Below are 12,584 nucleotides of genomic sequence, written 5' to 3' on the forward strand. Positions count from 1 at the left end.
ATATATATATATATATATATATATATATATATATATATATATATATACTATATTATGCACATGGCTGTTGAATGAATGGCCTCTAGAAATGCAAGAACTCATTACCTCTTCACTTGTCCTTTCAAGAGGAAGCAGCTTGAGATCTCCTGGAGTCATATAGCTTGGTCAGCTTTAATGATCTTTGAAATTTAATTCTATATCTAGTGTCACATGGTGTTGAAAACAAGGAAGCACTGATAACAAATTAATTTCAGAATCTGCTAATCACACCCATCACATTGATGGATCACACTAACAGTTATAAACAGCAGATCAGAATGGGGAAAGGATAAAGCAAGTTCATTGGCGTGGATGGGAAAAGTCAATAGTGAGTACCAAGTTTCAATTTTTGTCATAATGAAGAGAGAAAAATGCGCAGTACTTGAAAACACTGATTTAGAAAACACTGAAACTTTCCCCTAGTGTCTGTCTCTAAGAACTTTCATTTCCCTTTTTTAAAAAAATTAAAATTTAGGACACTAAAAATTAAATATCTTTACAACTATTTTAAGATAAGGAAAATGTAAATATGGGAAGTATAGCTGTAAAGCCTCTTGTCCACAAGGTTCATTAATTTAAATGCATTTTCTTGTCTTAGCAGTATTATAAAAATTTGTGTAGTTGGATGTCCATAAGTCAAAAATCAGATAATTCACAAGTAAACACCCTTGCTTTTAGATGGTGAGGCAAGAATCAGGCCAGAACTTTTTTTTTTTTTTTTTAATACAAAAACTCATACTCTAATCTTGGAACATTCATCCCTAAATGGAATATTGCCAGCCATGCCATCAAAATTCTCCTGCCAGGGCTTAGGGAACCCAAAAGAAGATGGAGAAAACCATGAAAACATGCCCAAATCAACATAATCAAAGCTCATACGTTCTCACAGAGACTGAGGTAGCACACACAAGACCTGCATGTGTCTCTATCAAGTGCTCTGTGTGCATATTACTGCTTCCAGTGTAGTATGTTGTGGGATCCTGAGTATTCAAACAAGCAGATGTCTGTTTCTTATGCCCTCTGCTGGGCTCTTTTCTGTTTGTTTTGTCAAATTCTAATGTGTTGTTTTATTTTATTATTTTGTTATCCCTTAGAAACCTGTTTGTTTTCTAATGAGAGACTGAAAGGGAGTAGATCCAGATTGAAGGGGAAGTGGGGAGGAACTGGAAGGAGTAGAGGCAGGGAAAACAGTAATCAGGATCTGAGAAAAAAATCTGTGTCTCTCTCTCCTTCCTTTCTCTCCCTCCCTCCCCCTCTCGTTTCCTCTCCCTCTCTCACTTTGCCTCTCTCCAAGTCTGCCTCTCTCCTCTTCCTTCCTTCCTTCCTTCCTTCCTTCCTTCCTTCCTTCCTTCCTTCCTTCCTTCCTTCCTTCCTTTCTTTCTTTCTTTCTTTCTTTCTTTCTTTCTTTGTTTTGGTTTTTCTGGACAAGGTTTCTCTGTATAGCCCTGGCTTTTCCTGGAACTCCATTCTGATGGCCAGGCTGTCCTTGAACTCTTGCTGTGCCACTTTATGGGATTAAAGGTGTGCACTGCCACTGCCTGGCTAAAAAGAAATTTCTATTTTCTTTTTTTTTAATTAAATTTTTATTTTTTATATTAATTAGTTAATTCGCTTTGAATCCCAGCTGTAGCCACCTCCCTCCTCCCCTCCCAATCTCACCTTCCCTCTCTCCTTTGCTCCTTTGCCCCTCTCTAAATCCACTGATAGGGGAGGTCCTCCTTCCATCTGACCCTAGCTTATTTGATCTTATCAGAACTGGCTGCATTGTCCTCCTCTGTGGCCTGGCAAGGCTGCTCCCCCATAAGGGGGAGGTGGTCAAAGAACCAGCCACTGAGTTCATCAATAAAAGGAAAAATATTCAAACTCTATTGATACATGTTTTGGAACAATAGGGTTTAGGAATTTCAGTGTTGGCTCTTTAAAACCCAGGTTTTTGGATAGGACCCAAATTTCTTACCAAAACCTAGGCACAACCTGAGAAACTCTCAAAGCCCTCAGGGAGCTAAAGGTACAGGCTTTCAGTGAGCTTGAGGTGAATAGGATACCTCTGCTTCAGTGACTGTGGGTTCCTGTCAGCGTCTTAGTTAACATAACTTTGCTTAGCAAAACTATGAAATCTAAAAGCGGGTCATTTAGTTTAGACTGTCCACTGGGCATTTTGTAGCACATACACACATAAAAGCCTTCTGAAACATGAAATATCACACCACACACAGTGCACAAGTCCTGAGTGAAAAATGAGTAAAGCAGGAGTTCCCTTTGTCCTCCAGGATTTTGGCTGTAATTATGACATATCAGGCCATTGTGACATGTATATATGTCATACATGTATCTTATAGGGGAAAGCTGTGATTCCCCTTTCCTTGGTAGGGCTCTTGCTCTACTTATGACATATCAGGGAACTGTGACATGTGTATAACACACATGTACCTCATTGGTGTGCCACTATGACTACCCTAGAGCCTTCCATCAACAGAGCTTAGATCCTGTCCTGCTCTTGAAGGGCTTACTGAGCTGGACAGCTTGGAGTACTGTGGAACGTCGCTTTCTGAGTTTGTACTTTGATTCAAAGGAGCCACATTTTCATCTCTCTTTCTAAATGGATCTTGAAAAGTCAACTGTAACTCAGCCAAAAGCTAATAAGACAGAAGGAGGAGGGAGAGAGAGAGATGAAGGCAAAGAAGAAGAGGAAAGAGAAGAGGAAGAAGGAGAACAAAAAGAAGAAAGAGCTGGAGAAAAAGATGGAGGAGGGGGAGAAAGAGATGAAGAAAGAGATGAAGGAGGAGAAAGAAATGGAGAAAGAGATGAAGGCAGAGGAGGAGAAAGAGATAAAGGCAGAGAAAGAAATGAAGGAGAAAGAGATGAAGGAGGAAGAAAAGAGGGAGAAGAAGAAGGAGAAAAAGATCAAGGAGAAAGAATTGAAGGTACAAGCCAAGGAAGAGAGGGAGGAGGGGGAAAAAATTAAGAGGGGAAGAGAGAGGGAAAGAAATAGGAGAGGACGAAAAAACGTTCATGGAAGTCAGTGAGAAGTCCTTGATCACACCTAGGAAGTGTGGTAGGTCCCGCAGCATGGCCAAGATTTGCCCCAGCCAGCAGTTTATACTGCCAGTGGAGGACGGTAGGGCTGTGGGGTTCGCTGGAGAGCGCCGGGAGTGAGAGCCAGAGAAAAGGAGGTGCGCGGGCGGGCGGGCAGGCGGGCGTGCGCGAGGCGCAGGAGGAAGGAGCGCACGGGGCGGGCGCGGGGCGTGGAGAACGGGGACTGTGGGGCTGGGCTAGGCAGTGCCGGCTTTTAACCTGGGCTGCAAGGCGGGGGCAGAAGGCTGCAGGAAGGGGAGGTGTAAAAGAACGACTGGGTGGGTGGGTGGGTTGGGTGTTGAAAGCAAATGACATCACCTCAGGTCTGAGAAAACCGGATGACCCAAAAGCATCTATCGTGTCCTGGATTTTCGGAGGTCGAATCCAACCTTCCCCTGACCAGACACAGCCCTCGGTGCACCACGGAGACATGCAGAAGTCGCCTCTGGAGAAAGCCAGCTTTATCTCCAAACTCTTCTTCAGGTGAGAGGGTGCCCAGCGGATCTTTGCAGGGACACGTGTGCCATGCCAGAACGAATATGGGCAGACTTTGGGAAAACAGGAAGAGATTTTTGTTTTGTTTTTAAAGGTGTGTTGTCATCGATTGCTTTAAAGGAAATGGGTATTTTGTAGAATAAAATGAAGCTGATGAATAGAGAATAAAATCTGCTTGCAACTGTGAATCAGACTTGCAACACCCCAAAATGCTACAGAGCAACAGATTTTTTAAAGTTTTTTTTCCTGAAAAAGTTATAATTTATAAATGTGCTTAATAATAGTAATAATAATAAAATCTTAAGATTGTTCGTTGTTTTCTCCTGGAAAGCTTGTCTATTGGTGGCATGTCTGTCTGTAGTAGTTGCTCAGAAAACATTAGTTGATTGAATTTTTAAAAGGTGAGGAATTACATCGTATTTATTCTTTTGCTGTTGTAATTTTGAATAAATCCACCATGCTCAGTAACCACAGTTACATTATTCTTTTTAAGAATGTGAACAAGTCAGTTAAAATATTTAACTTTAAAAAGTACTACAGGCGATGCTTTCCAAAAGGCAGTGAGCATGAGTCTGTGAGGCTGGGGTTCTAGCCATTGAAGCTATACGTGTCACTTAGGACATTGTTCTCCCTTCACAGCGTGGGCAAAAACCTCGGTCTGATAGGATTTTAAAATTAGGATATAAGTCGGAAGACTTAGGTCGGAGTAATTAAACCCTTTGCATTTGAAGTGCTCTGCAGTGCTTCATTTACTCTGCTCCTGATGTGTGAATGAATGAAAAGGAACAGCTCTCTCATGGGGCCTCATATGACTGCACCCGTCCGCGTGCCCCCCGCGGCCCCCGCGGCCCCCGCCCCCCCGGCCCCAGGTGAATCAGCACACTGAAGTATCATTAGTCACGTCTGTTCTAAAAGTACCCTGTGCTGTGGGTAAGACGCAAGGGTCAGCCTTCAGTCTTCCAGGTGCTTTAGGCTGAGGAGGGACAAATGTCTCCAGAGGAGCACTCCTCCTGGTGGATGGGAGAAAACAGTATTTGTGTTGCCCTTTGTCACTTCATCTGTAAAGTTGCTTCTTGGCCTAGATCGATTTTCCTATTACTTACAACATCTGAATGTTAATTGGCATAAATTGTAGGCTTTCATGAGAGCTTTTTAGGGAACCTAAATGTCAATCTGTCTGAAAATTCAAGTTTTCAGGAGAATGATTACCTCTTGTGTATTTCCCCAGCTAAGTATTTAGAAACTTCAAACTGTTCATTTATCAAAGTGTTTCCAAAACTCCCCCCCCTTTTATAATCCATATAATACATTTTAATGTGCTTTACAAATGCTCTTAGGTTGACTTGGAGAGGATATGTATTTAATGGCTGCGAAATTTGTTAAGAACATACTTATTTCTGTTCTCCAAACAATTTCATAATCAGTTGCTTTAAGAATAGGTATGTTTTTAAGAGTTAAGTTCCTACTATTTATAGGAACTGACATTCTGCTAAGTACTAGACAGTGATTATACACTTCCTTCTGGACTATAATTTTCAAAGGGTGAAAACCTTTTCTCCACTGAAGTAGGCCAGGTCACCTGGCATCAAGAGCAGTGGGCTTCTGCGTTCCTATTGCCTGAACTCAGGCTGCAGTCTACCGCTTGGTTGGCAATTCATTTTATATCTCTGTGTGACTTGACTGTTCAAACATGTGACATACGACATAGCGGGTGAATCTATTGAGGAATGTGTCCAGTGCTTGCTGAGGAAATGTTAGCTGCAATGTTATTTTCTACATTTTTACATTTTTTTCTATATTACTATGCTCCTTGTTTCTGTAAGACAATGGGTTCATTTTTGTTGGTGTGGTTTTGTAATTATCAGCCTAGATATTTAACTTGTCTGTGTGCCATATGTTTGGAAAGTTAATATAGGGGATCAGCTCATATAACATGAAATTTCTAGATACTTAGGGGAAAGCCACGCACACTCATATCAGAGCTCCTTAAATGCCTAATAGCTTAACTTTCTGAATACTATCCCATCAGTTTTAGGGTTATAAAAGACTTTAAAAAGCTGAAATTCTTGTGTCCACTATTATGGCCTAGATTATGGATTATGTTAAGTATAAGTTTAACTATCTAGGTTATGTCACTGGGAAACCAGAACAAGTTTAATAAAAATTTAAGTACTTTTGTTTTTGCAAAATTTGTAGCAAGTAAAATAATTTTGAAGACGTTGGAACTGCACTAACACTGAAGACAATTTTACCATGAAAATTTTCAGTATTTTGTGACTTTCATGGAAAACAAGTACATTAACTTGAAGGTGTTATGATAACATTTATGAAATAAGTTGTTTTTAAACAAGTAGTGATATATTTGCATAGAATTTGATTCATATAGTAGTGCAATTAATTAATCTTTGATTTGGAGAAATATATGAAGTTTACATTTTCATATAGCCTTAAGAGACTGACACTCAACCAAGGACCATCTATGGATATAACCTAGAACTTCGGCTCGGATGTGGCCCGTGGTAGCTCAGTAACCAAGTAGTTTTCCAAAGTAAGGGGAACACGGACTATTTCTAACAGGATCTCAAGGGCAGGCTGTTTGACCCCCCCCCCCCGGGGGAGGAGCAGTCTGTTAGGCTACAGAGGAGGACTTTGCAGCCAGCCCTGAAGATACCTGATAAAACAGGGTCAGATGAAAGGGGAGGAGGTCCTCCCCTATCAGTAGACTTGGAAAGGGGCAGGGAGGAGACCAGGGAGGGAGTGCGGGGTTGGGGAGGGAATGAGGGAGCGGGATACAGCTGGGACACAGAGTTAACAAAATGTAACTAAAAAGAAAAATAAAATTAAAAATAAAAATAAAAAAAATAAAAATCTTGAATAATACAAAAAAAAAGAAAATCATGCCTGATTTTCTTATGTACCTATTACTGTGTGTGTGTGTGTGTGTGTGTGAGAGAGAGAGAGAGAGAGAGAGAGAGAGAGAGAGAGAGAGGAGAGAGCTGTAGGCTACCATCTCCTTTGAGACAGGTCTCTCATTGGCCTGAATTTCATAAGTTATGTTAGACAAGCTTGCTAGTGAACCCAAAGAGTCTTGCTGTCTCTGCCTTCCTTCACAGCACTGGGATTATAAGCATGTGCCACCTTTCTACATGGGTGCTTGGGCTTAAACTCATGTCTTCATGCTTGTGAAGCAAGCACTTTACTGACTGAGCTATGAACACTTCCAACAAACTGGGTAGCAACATGTCCATCCAACTTTTGATCCATGCACAGACATTAACCTATGTTTGCCTGTTGGGCAAGACTTAAGCTGTCCAAATCCAAAGGCCAATTTTGATGTATTGAGGATGCAATCTTGGTGTTTAGAAAACCCAGGATAGCTGAATTCCAGGTTTCCATTTTGTTAAGTTAATAGCTGCTATCCAGTGGCGATAGTTTTAGGGTTCCATGCTGTCATTTGGCTTTTTCTGTAATATGAATCAGAAGAAACCACTTCTAGGATGGGGACCCTCTGTTTAGACAGTGTACAAATGCTGCCCGATGTTGGCATGCTGGCTGTCTACCAGCTCCTGGGGACCCTTCATCTTTCTTTGGCTGATTCTATTTTACTATTATACAACTCAGAGTTTTCAACATGAGATATATGTTAGTTTCATGTCAGTTTTGGCTGGTTTAATGCACTGTTTGAAGAGTACCTCCTGTACATGACATAATGAAAATTGTCATTTATGTATGTATGTATCTATGTATGTATGTATAATAAATATATCTGTACAGTTAAATTTATTTCAGTTGATGTCACAATTCTTGAAATTTCTCCCAAGGTTTTATAGTACACACTACACAATATACTTTTAATATTCAATCCCTTGCTACCCAGAGCAGAGAAAGCGTTTACTTAAAAGTAATTTCATCAACATGCTGTTTGATGTAGCAATGAAATAGCTCTCAGTGCACACTGATGCACGAGGGAAATCAAGGCTTTTGATTTTCTCTATGGAAGTTGGACTTACTGTGATAATGTTTAATTCATAAATGTTGAAACTTGTTTAAGAGGTCCACAAATGAATACCACCATAAAGTATATTATTACCGTTAATGTCTTTTTACAGGAACCTGTAATTTCAGTGTGTTAGCATTATAGATAAGTGTAGGATTGGCAAAGCATAAGGAAAGGGTGTTAACCATTTAGCAAGCACTTAGACATTGTTTGTTGAAACTTTAAAAACACCTCTGAGTCAGCAGCAATTTGGGCTTTTTTGATCCTCTGTTCCTGGTGTATCTTGCGCATTTTCTCAGAGTAAAATCCCTGAAAAGCAGTGAGTTGAAGAGGGGGAAACTCTGAAAAAGGTATAGCTGTTTGGAGACACTGACAGAGGGATTTTATAAATACCTTGTGAGTTATCATTGAGGAAAACATTGTAGCGGCTTCCCTTCAGCACTTAAGAATGGAATGGATGCAGCATGTAGGTTTGGTGTTTGTCTGCCTGCTCTTCTCTGTAAAAATCAACATTACAAAGTTTTTTTCATAGACTTGATTGTCAGAGAACTCAGTCTTTTAGCAAGAATACTATAAAAGGTCAGAGGAGGCTGGTCAAATTTACTGTCGATTTCTGTATAGTCTATTAATAACTATTTAAAATTATAAACTGCATTTGCGTTATAGTATTCAGACTATTTCAGGATTCCTGGATTACATGACTCTAATGACTACTTTTCATTGACATCAACTCCACAGTGGTTGACTCTACAGATCGATGATAGTTCATATCAATGTACTCAGCATTGCTGCCATGGTGGCAATCATTATGACAAAATGGGTCAGGGGACACATCTGTTACACATTTTCAATAGAGCCAGTATCCCCTCAAATTTTCCTTGTGATGCTTATGAATGACTCTAAAAGACAGTCTACTTCATGACTCCTTGCTCTACGGTGCTAGTTCTCAACCTGTATATTGCAAGTAGTTAAATGACCCTTTCACATGGTATATATTGGCTATTTATATTACAATTCATAGCAGTAGAAAAATTACAGTTATGAAGTAGCAACAAAATAATTTCATGGTTGGGGAATCACCACAACATGAGGTTTCAGCATTAGGAAGGTTGAGACTCCCTGCTCTAGGGTCATGAAATGGTTTGAAGATTTTTGAAGTCTTTAGTATTGTTAGAATGCTCGGCCTTAAAAGATATTTTCTTGATAGCATCAGATAATCCTCACCCCCTAAAGAGCCAAGTCAGAACAATATTTCCTTATTGGCCATGATTCAGAGCAATTTTGGAAGGCCACTGTTATTCATTTATTCACCGCTGTTATATTCCATTCGGCATTAAGGCGTTAAAGGTGTCACCTTGTGAACAAATAAATATCTTAAAACTGATGATCCCAGGGGCTTGTGGAAGCCCTGAATACAGACTCCCTAAGCCATGCTGATGCCTGTCCAGGAAGCTAAGGTAGAGAAGTGTTTCTTGAAGTCACACCCAGATGAAGTCATTCAGCGAGTATTACCTAGACAAAGAAGATGGGATGAATTCAGAGAAAGATGAACCCCAGCACAGACTGTGATAAAAATGATAGAAAAATCAAGCAGAACTCCAGGGATTCAGAGAAGGTCTTGAGTTTGTCTAGAAAACATGACAGAAATGTGGGAGGTAGGTAGGGCTGAAACTAGCAAGATCTAGAACGGGAGACTTGGTAAAGTTCTTAGGGCTTTATCTTACTGCTAGTGAAACATGACAGATTTTAAACAGGTGGGGATTTGATCATTTCAATGTTGTTGAAGTTTTGTAAAAGAAAGGATGACTTTTTTTTATTAATTATACTTTATTCATTTTGTATCCCTCCATAACCCCCCCTCCTCCCCTCCCGATCTCACCCTCCCTCCCCTTTCTGCATGCATGCCACTCCCCAAGTCCACTGATAGGGGAGGTTCTCCTCTTCTTTCTGATCTTAGTCTATCAGTTCTCATCAAAAGTGGCTGCATTGTCCTCTACTGTGGCCTGGTAAGGCTGCTCCCCCCTCAGGGGGAAGTGATCAACGAGCAGGCCAATCAGATTATGTCAGAGGCAGTCCCTCTTTTTAGAAAAGTGACAAACAGGATAGAGAAAGACACAGATGTGAAGAATGTTTAAGAAGTAAAATAATGGAGAGGATAGGAGCTCCACAAGGACCAAATATTTCAGGGCACAGGGGTCTTCTATGAGACTGTTTCTCCAACCAAGGACCATGTATGGATATAACCTAGAACCCCTGCTTGGATGTAGCCCATGGCAGCTCAGTATCCAAGTGGGTACCCTAGTAAGGGGGACAAGGACTATTTCTGACATGAACTCAATGGCTGGCTCTTTGACCACCTCCTGCACCCCGAGGGAGGAACAGCCTTGCTAGGCCACAGAGGAGGACATTGCAGCCAGTCCTGAAGATACCTGATAAGCTAGGTCAGATGGAAGGGGAGGTCCTCCTCCCCTATCAGTGGACTTGAAAAGGATCAGGGAGGAGATGAAGGAGGGAGGGTAGGATTGGGAGGGACTGAGGGAGGGGGCTACAGATGGGATACAAAGTAAATAACCTGTGATTAATATAAAAAAATAAAAATTATAAAAAAAGAAGTAAAATAAACACATTTTAAAAATTTAGGTGGAAGGTGAGAGTGAGAAGTAATAAAGAGGATTTAGATTTAGATTGATAGTTTGGATGGTGGTGTCTAGGGTAAGGCATCTTAGGAAGTAAAGTAATTCGATTAGAGGAGGAGGCCTGGTGTGAGGATGGAAGCCTGTGCAAGCCCTTCATGTCTATGAAAACACAACTGGCTTGAGGTCGGGTTACAAAGTTGTTTGAATAAATTCTTCATCTTATCAACACTCCTTTTTAATAAACAGTGATTAGGCAGAACTAATTTTTTTTGGTAGTGCCGGGGACCAAACCCAGACCCACCTGTGCATTAAAGTGCTCTACTACTAAGTTGCATGCCAACCCCGAGCAAATGCTTACTACCAAAGAAACTTCCACCTTTTGGTTCAGGTTTGTTGTCTAAGAACTCACATTTGCTTTTCTACTCCATTTCACCTGATTTTTTTTACTTTTTATTTTTTTATATTACAGCTTATTCACTTTGTATCCCAGGTGTAGCCCCTTCCCTCATTACCACCCAATCCCATCCTCCCCTCCCTCATCTCCTCCCAAGCCCCTCTCCAAGTCCACTGATAGGGGAGGTCCTCCTCCCCTTCCATCTGCTCCTGGCTTATCAGGTCTCATCAGGAGTGGCAGCATTATCCTCCTCTGTGGCCTGGCAAGGCTGTTCCCCCTCAGGGGGAGGTGGTCAAAGAGCAGGCCACTGAGTTCATGTCAGAGACAGTGATATTTAATAGTCAGTCTTCTCTGTACATATAAATCAAAGTGTGGCCTACATACATGCACACATATACATATGCATATGCGTATTAGGTTAAAAAGTCGTCATGGATCGGTGTCAGTAATAGAGTAAGACATTATACTTTCTGCAATTTAATTCAGTGCATCAAACACATAACTACAATGATAACTAAAATTTTATTCACTATATTGAGTTTATAGAATTGTTGAAATTAAGGCCCAAAGGTAGCAATCCCAATAACAGAGCCAAGGATTTTTGCACTAAAATTTGATGAACCAGATAATCACTGTGAGATGATCTTGTTAAGATGAGGATAATAGCCTTGAAATACACATGTGGCTTTTGGTTATTTGTTCATTATTTATTCATGTAAGCATGTGTATGCATATTTATTTAACATTACTAGTGATCCCCTGATACTTTCCAGGTTTCTAGTAGTTGACAGTCTTAGAATCTATATAGGAACTTATTAAAATCCTGTTTACTGTGCTTAAGGTTTTTATCCTAACGTTTTCAATCATGCAACCTTTCGTCTTTGTAACAAAAAGGCCATCACATTCAGTTTATAGAGTCTACGATTATATTACTTAGTTCAATTAGATAAGGCATTAATTTTGATTTATAAAATCATTGACTATGTAAAACACCTGATATATTGTAAAATATCCCAAAGTTACAAATACAATTTCTCAAAACAAAATATTTGATGTTTTGAAATTTTAAATTAATATTTTCCCACCTTGTCAGCATAAGTTTTTTTTTTTTCATTTAGAAATATATAATATGTGTAGTCCTTGACTCAGCCTATGGATTCACTGAAGCGTGAAACTGGTAACTTGTCAGCTCGGTCTCATCAGGGCTCTGGAGACACAGAGGCTGTCACAGAAGGGAGCACAGAGAGTCTCTCCTGATCCTGCACTCCTTTTGACACCTTTGGGGGCACTGCTTCTGCAGAGTGACATCAGACACAAGGCTGGTGGACCTTAGGACTTGTTGGTAAAGTGGGGCTGTGCCAGGTGCACTGCACTTGGTGGAGACTTGCTTAGTTTAGTGTTGTGTTGAGATAGAACTCAGCTTAAAACAGGACAAGGACATTCTTGAGATGATGCTTTTGCTCTTAAAGTTAGAACATAACCAATAGTCACTCCTATAGCTTTCCTCTACTCTGAAATAGACTAAATATCTGTATACTTTCTGTGTGGCATACAACACACACATAACATGGAAGTTTATTTAATATGCCAATTCCTGATTCCACACATACCTGTTAATCAAATTTATGGGAAAGAATAACTTTTGTGAACTACTTTAACAAACGCTCAGGTAATTCTTTTTGCTGACTGACATCTAAAATCATCAACTCAACCATAAAACAGGTTTAGATAACCCAACAAGTCAATGGATATAACAAAATCCTAGTAACTTCTCTCAATATATCACACATGTAGAATAGAATTGACAAATTAGTTCATTTGGCTTATTTATATACTTTAATTTTTCTTGTGCCTGAAATGACCTTTTCTTCCTTCCTTTCTTCCTTCCTTTCTTTCTTTCTTTTCTTTCTTTCTTTCTTTCTTTCTTTCTTTCTTTCTTTCTTTCTTT

The 12,584-nt window shown here is 40.1% G+C and overlaps 1 protein-coding gene across 1 annotated transcript in view; it reads left to right on the forward strand.

Annotated features, from left to right (window-relative positions):
* Window positions 1-3,419: 3,419 nt before the first annotated feature.
* Cftr (CF transmembrane conductance regulator) overlaps window positions 3,420-12,584 on the forward strand; it is a 143,196-nt gene continuing 134,031 nt past the window's right edge. The window contains exon 1 of the mRNA XM_055612978.1: window positions 3,420-3,597. Within this exon, the coding sequence (XP_055468953.1) occupies window positions 3,545-3,597 (53 nt within the window). The 5' untranslated portion in view covers window positions 3,420-3,544. The remainder of the gene's footprint in view (window positions 3,598-12,584) is intronic.

Source organism: Psammomys obesus, unplaced genomic scaffold (genome assembly GCF_907164565.1).
Source record: "Psammomys obesus unplaced genomic scaffold, mPsaObe1.curated_primary_1811, whole genome shotgun sequence".
Classification (NCBI taxonomy): Eukaryota; Metazoa; Chordata; class Mammalia; order Rodentia; family Muridae; genus Psammomys; species Psammomys obesus.